The 16,326-nt window shown below is 45.2% G+C and overlaps 6 protein-coding genes across 6 annotated transcripts; 4 read left to right on the top strand and 2 right to left on the bottom strand.

The window, feature by feature from the left end:
• Positions 1–150: 150 nt before the first annotated feature.
• Positions 151–2,236, top strand: BHQ10_006358 (uncharacterized protein; the record flags this gene model as incomplete). Its single annotated transcript, XM_040878935.1, has 3 exons — positions 151–206; positions 271–1,234; positions 1,295–2,236. The coding sequence occupies 3 exons, from the start codon at positions 151–153 to the stop codon at positions 2,234–2,236; spliced, it is 1,962 nt and encodes a 653-aa protein (XP_040734862.1).
• Positions 2,237–3,036: 800 nt separating this feature from the next.
• On the top strand, positions 3,037–4,147 carry BHQ10_006357 (uncharacterized protein; the record flags this gene model as incomplete). The annotated part of the gene is made up of 2 exons (XM_040878934.1): positions 3,037–3,929; positions 3,982–4,147. 2 exons carry the CDS (start codon positions 3,037–3,039, stop codon positions 4,145–4,147), a joined length of 1,059 nt encoding a protein of 352 aa, XP_040734861.1.
• A 516-nt stretch (positions 4,148–4,663) lies between these two features.
• Positions 4,664–8,494, top strand: BHQ10_006356 (uncharacterized protein; the record flags this gene model as incomplete). The annotated part of the gene is made up of 7 exons (XM_040878933.1): positions 4,664–5,007; positions 5,074–5,310; positions 5,363–5,520; positions 5,576–6,193; positions 6,257–6,695; positions 7,559–8,183; positions 8,240–8,494. The coding sequence occupies 7 exons, from the start codon at positions 4,664–4,666 to the stop codon at positions 8,492–8,494; spliced, it is 2,676 nt and encodes an 891-aa protein (XP_040734860.1).
• A 63-nt stretch (positions 8,495–8,557) lies between these two features.
• Positions 8,558–11,590, bottom strand: BHQ10_006355 (uncharacterized protein; the record flags this gene model as incomplete). The annotated part of the gene is made up of 6 exons (XM_040878932.1): positions 8,558–8,823; positions 8,877–9,090; positions 10,470–10,624; positions 10,677–10,911; positions 10,979–11,151; positions 11,203–11,590. The coding sequence occupies 6 exons, from the start codon at positions 11,588–11,590 to the stop codon at positions 8,558–8,560; spliced, it is 1,431 nt and encodes a 476-aa protein (XP_040734859.1).
• A 797-nt stretch (positions 11,591–12,387) lies between these two features.
• BHQ10_006354 (uncharacterized protein) lies at positions 12,388–13,626 on the bottom strand (the record flags this gene model as incomplete). The annotated part of the gene is made up of 3 exons (XM_040878931.1): positions 12,388–12,534; positions 12,591–13,363; positions 13,416–13,626. The coding sequence occupies 3 exons, from the start codon at positions 13,624–13,626 to the stop codon at positions 12,388–12,390; spliced, it is 1,131 nt and encodes a 376-aa protein (XP_040734858.1).
• A 1,033-nt stretch (positions 13,627–14,659) lies between these two features.
• On the top strand, positions 14,660–16,114 carry BHQ10_006353 (uncharacterized protein; the record flags this gene model as incomplete). The annotated part of the gene is made up of 1 exon (XM_040878930.1): positions 14,660–16,114. One exon carries the CDS (start codon positions 14,660–14,662, stop codon positions 16,112–16,114), a length of 1,455 nt encoding a protein of 484 aa, XP_040734857.1.
• Between the last annotated feature and the right edge of the window lie 212 nt (positions 16,115–16,326).

The raw sequence follows: 16,326 nt of genomic DNA, 5'->3' as shown, positions 1-16,326 counted from the left end.
CTCAAAATCGATCATAGGAATGTCGAGCCGGAATGACGGAGGCTCAATGGGTCCAGTTTGCGGCGCATGGCTTCAAGAGAAAGAGAGCTGAGCTTGCTTGCGCTTTTTGTCATTCAAAAAAGATACGATGCGATTTACAAGTCAAACGTAATGAAGGAAATAACAGCTGTACAAACTGTTCGACTGCCGGAAGAGATTGCTGGTATGTGCGCTTGACCTCTTTTAAATCTCTATAGACGCGTTTGGCTGAGGCTTACTGGTATTATTTAGTACGCGACCGTCAAAACGAGACAAAAGACATCGAAGTAGTGGAAATCCACCCTCTCATCCACCAACACCACCAACGGATAACACCGAAAATGGCACCCTCAGCCCTTCTTCAAGAGACCCGAACCCTTTCACTAGCAGCAGTGTAGACTACAATGCGCAACCGGCCGAATCGTCTAGCAGCGCGAGACCGTATTCCGGCGCGCGCTCAAGCTTCATAGAAATTCAGAGCKCCCAACCTCCTACCACACAATGGGCAGGATTCGACAATCCTGAGATAACGGGTGATTTGGAGAAAGAAAGCTCTAGTCATAACGAGAACAACAATGTCGCAGCATTAGCCGCCTTTGAGCCCCAAGACGGCGGTCTTCCGTCCTCATCAACAAGGCAGGAAACTACGGATGGGCGTATATTTGATGCAGATATCTTCAACATCAATCAGCTCGAACGTCCAAATAATGATATCACTAATGGCCAAAGACGTGAGCCTCACGATCGCAACGTGTCTATTGGGTTTGAAGTGTCGCAAGGAGATTTACGACAAAGCTATATGGAGACATACTGGGAATATTGCTACCCATGGTGTCCGGTACTATTACGAGACACCGTACTGCAAGAGCTCACTGAATCACCGTTACTTGATAATGCGCTGGCGACCGGGGCAAGTCATCTTCGTCCGCCACTCATACCTCATCCAGGCCCAGCCGCATATTACGAACGCGCACGGAGAATATTTTATGATGACGGCGAGGAAGACTTGGTCAGATCGCTCAAAGCCGTATTGTTGTTCTACTGGTGGGCACCGAGACCGCCTCTCATGGTCCATAAGCATTCTTCATGGTGGTGGACAGCTGTTGTCATAAAACATGCGCAACAAGCCGGTTTTCATTTCCAGCCTGCTGCGGAGCTTTCAGAGGCTTATACCATACAGAAATGTATAAGGCGGCGCATATGGTGGACTGCATTTGTGGGTAACTTCTCTATACTATTTACTAACATATTTTTTAGAGCACTAACTTTTCAACAGGCGCGAGAAAGACTCACTGCAATATGCCAAGGAAAACCATGTCTCATAGACCCTGAAGACTGCAACATCCCAGAACCCTCAATCGACGACTTTCCCGAACTCGAAGACAAAACCAAAGCAGAGGTATTCGTGTACTGGGTACGACTATGCGCCATTATTGGACGAGTCGCAAAAGAGCTTTCACGATCCGCAAATTCCTCTTCAAATACTAGTCCATTTCCCGTCCATTTAGCTAGAGAGCTTATAGAATGGATTCAATCACTGCCTCCTCATCTGCAGTTACGAATAGGGTCGAATCATACATCGGATTTTCAACTCGATATCCATCAATTGCATTTACCGTATCTTGCAGTCATCGTGGTGTTGCACCTTGCAAGATCTCCGCAGTCCCTGCCAAGGGCATTMCCCCCTGCCATAATGGCCGCTACGTGTATCGCCCGTATCCTGAAAGATGTGCTGCTCAGAAGTGCCATCGGGTACATGATGCCAATCACGTGCTGGTATAGCGCTATGGCGTTTATTTGTCTGCTTCAAGCCCTAAGAACAGACCATCTCAAAGACGGAGCAAAAGCCGAGATTGAAATCCTTGTTTTAACCGTCAAGGAACTACAGAAGAAGTGGGCGACCGGCACCGTTATAAGACAGCAATTTGAACGACTACTAGAAAGAAACAAACCGCTTACCCCGGAAGACTTTCCCAATAGTCATCTCGGAAACAACAGATCAACGAGAGCTTTGCATTCCGAAGTGGATGTGTTGATGAGTGGTATTGATTGGCTGGACTATTTCCCGTTCGTGACATCTCAAACTAGCGCTGTTGCGGAGCAGCTGTTGGTTCCAACTAGCTCAAATGAGATCTTTTGGGATGAGGAATCGATCTTTTTGTGTACAGATTTCTTGCAAGGGTTGGATGATTGGGCTAGTTGCAGTGATTTTATATGAATGGGATCCCACTATAGAACCAGTTGGCGAAAGGCCTTCCAATGTCCAAATCTGGTATTGATCTTGTTACGATTCCATACAATTGCCCTTGACTGCCGAGACCGCAGAGGCTGGTGGCCATTGAGCCCTAGCCTGCTCCCAAACGCAGGGGAAGGCAAATTGATGGATATGTTAAGGGAAACCATGGCTTATGCCTACCCCGAAGACTGCAAAATCCCCGAACTATCCATCCACCATTTTCATAAACTCGAAGACAGTACTAAGGCAGAGGTAATTTTCCATTGGATCACTGGCACTGACTGTAGGCGACGTGACGTGTAGAGATTCTATCCATATGGGACTGGAGATCACTGTAATATCATGACCTGTGCGATCAATAAGGATTTGGAGTTCTCCCCTTATTTATCTGAAGTAGTTTTAATCTGGTGGCGATATCATAACTTGCCCGTTCAACAACGGATTGGTGCACTATTTATATTTATATGAATTGTATAAAACCTGATACCAATACCTCGTAGTTTTCCTTCTAGCTAGGGTCTACTGTACATGTTACCTTTTTTGTACTAAACAACGCTATATTTCTCTAGATGAAGCACCGAATTAAGCACCGAAAACACGCACCAATCGGCTATATTTTACGGAACTGCCGTTGTCAACTCCTTCTTTTTGATAGAATATCACGCTGAGTCATGTAAATAAGCAAACTATGTGGCTCATGCACGTCTTCCTCTTCCCGGAGCCTACTCAATTCGTCTCCAAAGCAACTGGAAAGTCTTTATTTTTGAAACCACTTCGTCAAGATGTGTGACTTCAGCAAATATGGAATCCCCAGCAAGGAATGGCTGGAAGTCGAACAAACACTACCACCACGACAGGACAAATCGATCGAAGAGCTTAAGACATCAAATAACGCTACTAGAGAAGCGAGAGCAAAGGAAGAAATGAAAGAGTTGCAAGACAAGGTGTCTCTAACAGACTATTCGATCCCTACCCGTGACGGATCGCACCTAGAAGCACGAATCTATCGCCCCAAAACACGACCTACGGGAGAAGTTCTACCGATTTATATGCATTTTCATGGCGGCGGATTCTTATTTGGTACACTCAGTTCTGAAGACTCAATCTGTTCTCGCATTGCGATCAATGTCGAGACTATAGTATGCAACGTCAACTATCGACACACTCCCGAACACAAATATCCGACAGCATGGAATGATGCAGAAGATGCTCTCATCTGGGTCTGCAATAATCACTCGATGTTTGATGGCGATCATCAAAAACTGGTTATTGGAGGAATATCGGCAGGAGCCTGGTTGACTGCCTCGCTTGTGCAGACGGTTCTACGAGGCGACATTACGTTGACACCTGAACCCACGATTCTCGGACAGGTTCTAATGATTCCATGCGTAGTAAGCACACCATGCTATGCGCCTATACTGGAGAAAGTATTGGATCCGAGTTTGTCATCCTATCAACAAGCCAAAGACGCACCTATTTTGAATGAGAAGACGAAGTCTCTGTTCAATAGTCTGTTACAAGTGCAAAGCCCCGACCCCAACGATCGAAAATTGAATCCCGGTCTTCTCACCGCGCACGAGGCTAGCCGTCTACCACCTACAACACTAGGTATTGCAGGAAATGACCCTTTGAGAGATGAGGGACTTTTGTATGGGAAATTCCTTGCTGAAAACGGGTAAGCCACTTTCTAATGAAGAATTTATTGCCATGTCTGACTTGTTATTCAGAGTACCAACAAACACAAACGTTTTCAAAGGCTTGCCTCACGGTTTCCGGCGTTTCGGCGATAAGCTATCAGCATGTAAAAACTGGGATTTGGTCATAGAAGATGGGATCCGCTGGGCATGGAGCAAGCCGTCGGCATCTGGAAAATTCATAATCAATGAATACTAGTCTCACATATCAATGTGTTTATCTATGACATAACTAAATGGCATACGCAAAGATAATCTCATCACATCTGAGTCAGTAATGTGTAGAATAACATCCGCTTCTCCGCAACAATTTCATCCTCCCCGCACTCCCATCCATGGGGTCCACGCCAAAGCCTTTAGCTGCTTAGCATGTGTCTCGGACATTTTCCGTATCTTCGGTTAGTCTGGATTAGGCAAGTGCCGGGTGGCACCAGAGTTTGTGCTGGTAATTGGTGTCCAAGCTTGCAATGATTTGTGGAGAAGTAGGCTTGGTATCGTCTTTTTGTACAAAAGTATCGGATACAAGTGTGCCGATATCCACGGAAGTATGGCCGACTTTCTTGCCGCGTTCCAATTAGAAGTCACAGGATGAATGCGATTGATGATTATTTATTCAGATCATACACGTGGTTTAGCTGTCCGATTTGTGAGAGAAAGACATCTCATAATTGGAAAACCAAGACTTGTTGAAGTAAACTCATAAAACCTTAAGAAAATGGCACCCTCTGTTATCGCTTTGGAGCAAGAAGCTCCATCACTCCCTCGAGAACCTCAAACAGATATCAAGATGTCTCAAATCAATCTGACGACAAAAGAATTGGGACAAAAACCCGTTCTGGATCCAAGCTACAACCTGTTGGAACAGCCAATTGGTACACGTCGTCCGATCAGGGTTATATCTCTTGGTGCTGGTTATTCCGGCCTGATGATGGGAATCATGTACAACGAACGCATGAAACACCAGAATACAGAGTTTGTGATCTACGAGCGAAATGAGGATTTGGGTGGAACCTGGTTTGAGAATAGGTCAATTGAGAATTCCTTGAGTGAGGATTATAAGTAATTAATGAGTCGCAGATATCCCGGATGCAAATGCGACATACCAGCTCATAATTACAGCTTCAGTTTTTGTCCAAATGCAGCATGGCCAAATTATTATGCAACGTCGGAACAGATTCATGCATATTTGAAAGATGTTGCTGCGAAATATGAGGTTGAGCAATACATACGCTATAAGCACTCTATCGTAGGCGCTACGTGGAAAGAAGAAAAGGGAAAGTGGGAAATTCAAGTCGAGAGACCAGATAAATCTGTTTTCACCGATGAATGTGACGTTTTTGTTAATGCGAGCGGCGTTCTGAAGTAAGTAAGACCCTTGCCATTTTCCGGCAAATAGTTACTAACATAACAAAAGTAATTGGCAATGGCCGACTATCGACGGACTGGACAAATTCCAAGGTACACTCATGCATTCGGCACGCTGGGATGATTCATACGACTTTACCGGAAAGAAAGTCGCTTGTATTGGTATTGGATCATCTGCTATTCAAATTGTGCCCAATCTCGCGAAAGGTAAGAATTTTTCGGTTGATTTCACAGAAGTAGCTTGCTAATCGTTTGGCAACAGTGGTAGGAAATATGGATTGCTATGTCCGCAGTCAAACCTGGATCAGTCCTGCACCTGGTATCAACGAACCAACCGAGAACGATCCAGAAATGGATGAAGAATATAATTTCTCGGAGAAAACTTTGGAGCTATTCAAAGACCCCGAATACTTACGAGCTTATCGTTCCGCGCTCATGGACAGACGACTCGAAAATTATAGTCGATCGCTTATCGACTCCGAAGGTCAAAAGCAAGCACAAGAAATCTTCCGCGAGTCCATGACCAAGCGTCTGGGAAATAGTGAGAAGGGTAAAAAAGCTGCTGAGCTTCTACTTCCTACTTTCCCTATCGGATGTCGTCGTATCACACCTGGCCCCGGCTTCCTGGAGGCAATTGTTCAACCTAATATTGAAATGCGGTGGGACGACATCGACTGCATTACTGAACGAGGAATCAAGACTAAGTCCGGTGAAGAATTGGACTATGATATTATTGTCTGTGCCACTGGGTTTGATACTACATTCAAGCCAGCTTTTCCACTTATTGGCCGAAATGGTGTCAATATGGCAGACAAATGGGCTACCGATCAGCCCAAGGCATATTTCAGCATGTGTGTGCCCGATTTTCCGAACTATTTCTGTAAGCTTCTCCCCTATTTTGACTGGAAACCCCATTCGGAACATTTACTGACTTAATTCATAGGCTTCGTTGGTCCGAATGCACCTCTAGCGAACGGATCTCTCATTCTCTACATCCAAGCGGTAGCAGTATACATCTACAAATGGCTCGAAAAGCTACAAACAGAAGGTATCCGTAGCTTCGAAGTTCGAGACGACGTGAATGAAGAATATAATCAACACGTCGCCAAATATCTTGAGCGCACAGTCTGGAGCGGTGGATGCAGAAGTTGGTACAAGCGTGGCACTGTTGACGGCCCAGTCATTGCGATTTACTGTGGCAGTATCATTCATATGCTTGAGGCTTTAAAGAACCCCAGGTGGGAGGATTTCCATATGGGTAAGACGCCAGAAGCAATGGTGAATAGGTTTGCCTATTTAGGTAATGGGTTTTCGTCACGGGAGGCGAAGAAGGGGTCTGTTGGGGCTACGCAGACCGTGGACTTTGATCACTTTTGGAATTTGTGCGTTCTGCCACCCATTCATGATTAGAACGTTACTGTAACATTTGTTCGCCATCATATTTCCAACATTCATATCTGTATACCCGTGTTAACACCACAAGTAATCTCAGTCAGGTGCTTAATACAGCTAAGTCCAGATGTAACCAAAACGATTTTAACGTTCTTAAGTCGCGATTTGACATCTAGAATTACATTTCATAAGGGAATGCACACCACTGTATTATACTACATGTCTAATTAGTGATGATTGAAAACTTTCTATACTTGCCAAATTTCGCAGCAACTTAGGTAGATACACATGCATACATTTCTCTTGTGTAAGCTAAGTAACACTGATCCATATGGTCAGCGTTCTGAACCATCCAATAAATTTGTTTCACCCATCCAGGTATTGGTATGCTCTCCATTGCGTCTAGATAAGATGTCGAGATACCAGATGTTGGAACACCCCTCGTTTTCTATAGGCAGGCTCCAGTGTAGACATGCCATGAATAACTTCAACGACGACCTAGAAACGAAAACTAGTCAACAAAGTTTCATTTAATACGCAAGTGAAGTGAAACAACCACGGTTAAGTTAGTTTGTATTAACTATGGACTTATGTCAGATACTTCAAATACACCTTTGTATGCTCTTGTTCTTTCGCGATTCGCCCGGGCCTGATTATGCATATTGGATATTTATCCACCCGGCTCCGGCAATGCCTCGGTATTCCTACAACCGAAATAATCTTCGAATATCCAATCGACTGAAGACTTCGGTTAGGACTATTGTAGCTACAATTGGATAATTGTGGTTGACAAATATATAGAAGTAACGCTATTGATCTATTTAACAATCACTAATACTACAACAACTTCAAGCATAATGTCCTTAGCAACGCACACAACACCACCCTCACGCTCATTAGCAGGCAAAGTCGCCATCGTCACGGGTGCAGGTTGCGCTGGAGACGGGATCGGCAACGGACGAGCCATTTCAATCCTGCTCGCACATGATGGTTGTAATGTCGTATGCGTCGACCAAAACTCCGAATGGGCACAAAGAACAGTGGAAATGATCAACTCCGAGCCTGGCTATGGAAAAGCAATAATTGCACAAGCAGATGTCACCTCTGCCTCTGACTGTGAGGCAGTTGTGAACAAGGCACTAGATACATTCGGTCGGGTAGATATACTCGTCAATAATGTTGGAGTCGGCGGTGCGCCCGGTACAGCCGTGGAAGTCGACATGGAAAATTGGGCAAAAGGATTGGAAATTAACGTTTCGAGTATGGTCTTGATGGTGAAATATGCTGTTCCGGCAATGACAAGAAATGAAGGGGAAGTCCGAGGGTCGATTGTGAATATGGGTAGTGTTGCTGGGTTGAAGGGCGGGACACCTCATTTGCTTTATCCGACGAGCAAGGGGGCGATTGTGAATATGACGAGAGCGATGGCTGCTCATCATGCGGAGGATGGGATTCGGGTGAATTGTGTCTGTCCGGGTGTATGTTTCTCTCCAAATTATTATCTTCGATTTTCCCAGCTAACTGTGATATTCAGATGCTGTATACTCCAATGATGTACGCAGGAGGAATGTCAGATGAAGCTCGAGAAGCAAGGAAAAAAAGAAGCTTGCTAGGTACAGAGGGAACAGGATGGGATGCTGCGTGCGCAGTTGTATTTCTTGCAGGACCACATGCGCGCTGGATAACTGGCGCGATTCTACCAGTAGATGCAGGTGCAACTGCTGCTGTTGGAATAGGTTTACCGAAGAGTGCCAGTGTCAATGGATCCAAAGCGGACGAAAGGTCATAATAACCAATATATTTGCCATATACATGGATAGCTATAGTAGAAGATCCCGCTCATTTCTACAGACTAATCGTCATGTAGCAAGGCTACACGCGCCTTTATTTTGCCATCACACAGAGCTTTCAATACAGTTGGAAAATCCCTGAGTCTTGCATCTTCAACCTGAGGTTGTATTGCCTTTTTGGATATCAGATTTAGCACTTCTTGGATATCTCTCTTCTGCCCGCCGTATGTGAATATAATGCTCAGTCTCTTCCTAATTCCAATCTTCATGTCAATGACATTAGTATCATCAAGTGTCCCGATACAAACCATCTTGCCTCCACGACGGACTACGATGATCTATCAGCGCTGTATCCTGCAGATAATGACAATAAGAACTTACCAATAGCCTGAGCATCCTGGAACGTCTGATCTTTACCCACAAAATCAAGAACAGTATCAATTTTTCCAGTCAAAGAATTTTCGCGCACAAAGTCCTGTACTGATTTACCAACAGGAACGATATCTGCTTCCGGGACACCAATCTTCTTTGCTTCCTCGAGCCGTTCCTGTCTAACATCGGAGATGATGACCCGGGCCCCGATATGCAGGACTACCTGAAGACCATTAAAGCCTAGTCCTCCTAGTCCAAAGAGGAAAACGATCTCTGTAGGCTTGACTTCTGCACGTCGAGTAATCGCATGATAGCCGGTTTTGACGGCGTCTGTGGCTACAGCTGCGACGGATGATGGTATATCTATTCTATAAGCGTCTATCCCTTTGACATCAGGATAGAAGAGGACTAACTATCTGGGACGAGGGTGATTGCTCGCGTGGTCAGCGCTGCATACGATGCGTAGAAACCGTCTTCACCGATTCCGGAGTGATGTGCTCGTTCACACAATCAAATAATTATGTCAGTCAATTTATTGCCTGCTTTGATATTGAATACATACTGGGCAAGATCCCGAGAACACTCGGGACAGTCATCAGAGCCACAACCCGGCACGGCAATTGTAGCCACTCTGTCGCCCTTTGCTATTCAGCTAAACACCATTAAGTCTCAATCATAAATGCCACTTACGATCTTGAAGCCTGAATCTTTTGCCTCTTCTCCTATACGGACTATAGATCCACAACCCTCATGACCCTGGTGATAACAACATATCAGCGTAGATCCCAATTTAGATGAATTCTAGTAGATGTAAGGAACTTCATACCAGAATATACTTATCCTGAAACCACGGACGCTGATTCTCATTCGTTAAGAGTGAGTGATCACTATGGCACACTTCTGGATGTCAGATTCTCCATATCTATGTGCCATTTCGAATTAGAAAGGTACCTCCTGATGCCAGTAGCTTGATCAAAACCCCATTCGCGGGCGTTTCAGGTACAGGTACCTCTTCCCAGACCTAAATACCGTCAATATACTTGCTAACATTGGTCATGAATATTGAATACTGACAGGCTCAGGATTACCTTTATGTTTCCTCCAGGCAAACATTGTCGATGGTAGAGTTGAAAGTACCATTGTAGCGACGTGACTCATGTGAATTGGGTAGACTTTTTCTGGGTGGTTTTGTCAACGATTGCGTTTTGGCTAAGGTTTTATCAGGCAGTTGCTGGGCTTCTTATTATGTGACCATTCAAGTGGGAGAGCATTTTATATTCATCCACCTTACCTGAAGTAGAATTGCCGGTCTACCTACGTACAGTTAATTCCGCGGCAACTTGAAGTCTGGTCGATCATTCATGTCTTGATATTTACTACTATTTCTTCCAAGGTAATTCTGATATAATTTGAACTAGCCATAAAATATGTAACTCAACACTAACAGTGACCTATGGATGCGAGGACTTAATATTTCCATGTATTGTTCTCACTATGAACTCAACACTTCTCGACCATCAAGACCCATCACTTCCTCTGACCTTGTCTCTGCTCGAAATCAGCATTCCATCGCACATCTAATTATTCTTTATAAATCCTCACTTTGTAGTCATCTAGCCATTTATCCTCAATAATTCTCAATTGCGTGGTTTGCTTATTGATAAAGTATTCATCCTTTGGATCAGCATAGTCCTCCTGGTTTACGTCCATGAACCCTTGCTCCGCTTTTGAGCGCGGTGTAATCATCAGCGAGCGACCTGTAGGATCGAAATCAGTATAGTTCATTCACTCGGGCTAAGTAAACCATACCATTGATAGTCTTATCACATGCAATTTTCATCATTGCACCGGCACAGTCGGCTTGCTCACCAAACTCGATTCCGTTCTCGATAAGCCATGTTTCGTATTCTTTTGTTCTGATTGCGCTTCTGATCCAGCAAGGCGCGACATAATTGATTCGAATGCCTTGCTCCCAGCTGCTTCGTCGCACTGTCTTCATGAAGCCGCGAAGACCGTGTTTGGTTGCAGTGTATTCCCAGTTACCCTAAGTGCTGTCAGCCTCAATCTGCGAGTCGAGATGATTCAATACATATATGCGAGATCAAACATACTGGAGAATCAATATACGCCACCATACTACCTGTAATGATGAAACAGCGGTCTCGTTCCGCGGTGTCAGGCTGTTTCCGGAAGTAGTGCACAGCTAATTTCCATGTATAGAATGTTCCATCCAGATTAGTCCTGACGATTTTGAGATCAGGCTTAGTGGGCGGGCCATTGGGATCTATAGATGCTTATTTAGACACGTACTATAGATTCAATGATATCAACTCACCATCCAAATTCCACAAACTATCGCCTGAACTCCTACTAATACCTGCATTCGCAATCACCACATCCACGCTATTGTGTGGGCTCTTATTCTTCGCCGTTTCAAAAAGATTGATCATATCATCCCACTCCCTTATATCGCATTTCACAAACGCAACCTTGGGCGCTTGGTTTGAATCGGTGCCATTTAGCTCTTTTTCAATTTCTGCGCCTCGAGGGTGCATATCACCGAAAGTGACGAAAGCGCCGGCGGCGACAAAGGCGCGCACCATTGCCTCACCCATACCGTTCGCGCCTCCGGTGACGATAACGGATTTGTTCCTGGCATTTCCGAGATTTGGGGGGATGGTGTGGTCAATGGGACCGTTGTAGGTGTATTTCGGGATGGGCATGTTGGATATCAAGTCAATGAATTAGGGTGATAAAATTACAGCATCTCAGATAATTATAGACGGTAGGTGAATGACGACAAAGACTTCGTATTTGCATCAAGCAAGCAGTCTATACTATTTAAATTATCATCTACAATCTCACCAAGCTAGCAATCACGGATCAAAGTCCGTGTATCAAATTGTGGGGTGAATCCGGGGAATGTTCAACGAACAATACCAATTGAATAAATACCACAGCCGGTCCAATCACGGATTTCTTCGGCGTATTCTCGAAAAGGGAAGCCGGCGCAACAACCGAGATGAGCTCTAAGAGTAAGAAATGATTGTTGATCAATACAAACTGCGATTGTGGAAATTCACTAATTCTCAAGTAAGTAAGGTTGAAGATAGTTACCGTGAATATTTTCTGTTGCTTGTTCCCTAATTGTTCCCATATGGCGAAAGACAAAATCTTGATTTCGCGTAGCCGCAACCGTATGTTAGGTTGGTCAAAACTCATGGATATATTTCGCGCGGATGTCTGTGTATAGGATCTCATTATAGGATTTCATGGGGGCACGCTGAAAAATTTCATCGGATTTTCCGGGGAAAAAAAATGAAAGGATTATGGTAGGAGAGGAGGTACACCTTCAAAGCGAGGATATACAACTTCCATTCTACCTACGTTTGGCGCTAATCAATAAGTACAAAGGGAAGGCCGTGTTGCATATGAGTTTAAATACGACCAAGTGATGATAATGATAATCACTATCGATCTAGCATTAGCTGAATATGGCCACTGTTTTAAACATGTTCATTCATGTCCACTTCAGCACCGCCTTGATAGTGCTCCCACTCTTCGTGTCCTTGATAGCTCGCTCAAAGTCTTGGATATCATAATTGACGATAAGTTTCTCTAGCGGATACTGTCCTTTATTGTGTTGGTCGATCAAATATGGGATCATCTAGTTGAGCAGTCAGTCTATATTTAGGTCAATTTGTAGGGTTGTGTGAACTGGACTTCTTTGGCAATTGACCCTCCCTGATGACATCCGACATATTCTTTACCCATAACAAGATGGCTAAAAACGTCAATAGACGCCCTCTTCCCCGGAGTAGGGGCACCAGCTGAACATGCACGACCGCATGGCCCCAGAGAATCAACCATGGTCTCAATCACTTTCAACACACCAGAACAGTCAAGTGCATAATGGACGCCACTAGGAGGAACAATTCGGCGGATCTCTTGAAGAGCATCGACCTCGGCACTGTTTACTGTACTAGTGGCCCCCAGTTGTTTCGCAAGCTCTAATCGCGAAGGCTGGATGTCGACGGCAATAATTTCTTTGGCTTTGCGGATACGTGCTGCCATTATCGCACTCAAACCGACTGATCCGACGCCAAATATTGCGACGGTACTTCCCTCCTGGACGTTGAGTGTGTTGAGTATTGATCCAGCACCAGTTTGTAAACCGCAACCCAAAGGAGCAAACAGATCAAGAGGAGTATCCTGAGGAACCTTGACAATGCATTTGCGATGCACGACAGCGAGTCTCGAAAAGGAACTCTGACCGAAGAAATGCGCCCGGAGAGCAGATCCATCATTTAGAGCGAGACCTGAGCTACCATCGTCACGTAGCCCGCCAAAGTTGAGAGGCATCATGGAGTCACAGTAAGGCGCGCGACCTGCTTTGCATTGTTTACAGTTATTGCAAAAGGCATAGCTGAGAAGCACTTTGTCGCCGACGCTAGCTTCATCTACCTCAGAGCCCATTTCTACCACTACTCCGGCGCCTAAAAGGAATTTTCAGTGATAGATTGATACAAGATTGTGAGGAAAGCTTACCTTCGTGACCAAATACGGCTGGKGTGACTGCTGGTAGAACCCCGGTTGCACATGACAAGTCGGTATCACATGACAAGTCGGTATGACACAGGCCGACAGCGTGAATCTCAACCAATACCTCATGCGACTTCAAAGCATCTACTTTGATGGGCTCTAAGGTGAAGGGGCCATTGACCTCCCTGAGTACTAGGGCGGTTGTTTCACGAGACATTCTTCGAATTGAACTAGGCTAAAAGAGAATGGAGAAAATCGAACAGACAAGGATATAGATTTCGCTCTTGCGTCTGAAACAAGGAAAATGGAATCCAAACCTTTAGAACATCGACGCAGTCGGAAATGCCCTTTTATCTTATTCCCAACCGAATCCAGTATCTCGACTCCCAACTTTTGCTTCCAAGAATGATTCATGATCTGCACTCATACCCCGCTCCATCTCTTCTTTCCTCTTCTTCTTCTTCTTCTTCTTCTATTCCAGGTAGTGAGCGTCACGCTGTAGTGCAGCTATCTAAACTGTATTCCATGTGGCTAGTTAGTGCAAAAACCCCGCGATATTGGATGTGAGTAGGCACATCGGAAGGCGTGTCGGATGAGATCCACCATAAGGGAAGACGGCTCTTGACACCGGCAAGTTAGGGGCTAGATACATGATTACGATTGGACACCGAAAACCAAATGTCCTCCCCGTATGGGTTTCCCCCGCAAACAAAAATCAATAGCTAGGCAGTGCTTTAACTGCTTTCCGCTACCGGTGCTCCTCATCCGAACGTGACTCCACGTTTACTCCACCGATCTTCTCATTATGCGCAGAGATTGGCTGCACCGCAGAATCAAGGACATCGTCATGACCCATGAAATAAACTTAGATTCGTCTGGCCGACTTCACAAGGCTTTCCCCTAACTTACTTTAGGTCTGCCTAGTCTCGATGTATTAGGTAGCTAGTCAGAGTTCTGCAGACATAATGTCGATTGAACAATTTACGAGGCAGATCCCGATGCCGAACTCTGAAGCCGAACGTGGGTATTACCCGCTGTTATGAAGAATTGGGGGTCAATATGGAGACAGAAGAGGTGCGTGCACCGTTATAAGGCGATTATTATGATTTGGAACAATTTGCTTCGGAGCAGATAAATTCCCCGCAGTCTCCAAATTTTGCGTGTACTCTTTTTTGTGTATTTGTAGCCACCCGCTTTCTTCTCATAACATTATCACACCCCTGACTACAAGCGATACCCCTTGATATCACATGATGGGCTCGATAAACCAGTCCAGCAATCCCTTGGGACCAGTTATCCCTCTCTTGCTCGATGGCAAAGAGATCAATACAGAAGTGACGTATGACGTCGTCTCACCCACAACTGGTCAAACTATTTACAAATCCTCCTCCGCCTCTGTCGAGGATGCTAAAAGAGCTGTCGAATCCGCACAAAACGCTTTCGAGTCATGGTCGCAAACCAAGCCCAGCGATCGAAGAGACATTATCCTCAGGGTCGCAGACATCTTACTCCGGGATAAAGAAATTTTGCGCACAATCGCCCGCCAAGAGACCGGAGAAGTTGACTCCATGTTCGACTTTGAGCATAATTTAGCTGTACAAGCATGTAAGGCTGTTGCAGGTTTGATCTCTGCTGTTCGTGGCTCTGTTCCGACAGTTAGCGATGAAGGCAGATCTGCTATGATCCTTCGCGAGCCTTTCGGAGTTGTTTTGTCCATCGCTCCTTGGAATGCTCCTTTTATCTTGGGTATTAGATCATGCCTTGGCCCTTTAGCGATGGGTAATACAGTCATATTCAAGGGCTCTGAGTTGAGTCCCGGTGTCTATTTCAAAATTGCGTCCATCTTCCGCGAAGCCGGGCTTCCCAACGGATGTCTCAATACTATTCTACATCGCCAACAAGATGCCGCCGAAGTCACTTCGGCACTCATTGCGTTGCCTGCTGTGCGCAAAATCAACTTTACCGGTAGCGCGCTCGTCGGTGGTATTATCGCTAGCCAAGCCGCGAAGCTTCTTAAGCCAACCCTTATGGAACTCGGTGGAAAGGCTCCTACAATTGTATGCGAAGATGCCAACCTCCAAGAAGCTGCTCTTGGTGCAACTCTTGGATCATTCCTCAATTCTGGCCAGGTTTGTATGTGCACCGAGCGTGTAATCGTGCACGCTGCTGTAGCGGACCAATTTAAAGAAATTTTCAAGCAAACCATCGATCAAATCTTCGGCACACCCGATGGCCTGACGCTAGTTAACGCACTCCCCGTAACCAAAAACAAGAAACTTCTCTCCGACGCCATTTCCAAGGGTGCCAAGGTGGTTCATGGCGACCCTAATCATACAGCCGCAATCAATACCGCTATGCGGCCCGTTGTTCTAGAAGGTATTAAGGAAGGAATGGACATGTACTACACCGAATCCTTCGGACCTACCGTGTCCCTCTTTACTGTCGAAAATGACGAAGAGGCAATTCAAATTGCGAATGATACCGAGTACGGGTTGGCAGCTTCGGTCTACACCGAGGATTTGAGACGAGCATTCAGGATTGCGAAGAGAATTCAGTCCGGTGCTGTGCATATCAATGCTATGAGTGTGCATGATGAGAGTAGTTTGCCTCATGGTGGGTTCAAGAGTAGTGGATATGGCAGATTCAATGGCATCGAAGGGCTAGAGGAGTGGGTTCAGACCAAAACTGTTACGTGGAAAGATTGATTTGGTCTAGGATTATGGAGTGGTTTGATTATATAGCTAGGTATTACATATACATACCTTATTTTTATCTATGTCAATACAGCGTTTATGAGATTCTTCCCTGGAAGCCTTCCGAGTATTGTACTCTAGCCACAATTAATACACTTCCTACTAAGGTACACCAGGTAGTGGTAGCGTTTATATACAGGAAATGGCATGTCTGATTTCAAATG

Source organism: Talaromyces amestolkiae (assembly GCF_001896365.1).
Source record: "Talaromyces amestolkiae strain CIB chromosome Unknown scaffold12.1, whole genome shotgun sequence".
Classification (NCBI taxonomy): Eukaryota; Fungi; Ascomycota; class Eurotiomycetes; order Eurotiales; family Trichocomaceae; genus Talaromyces; species Talaromyces amestolkiae.
The sequence above is the reverse complement of the archived record's forward strand: the minus strand, read 5'-3'. Positions and strand labels throughout refer to the sequence as shown.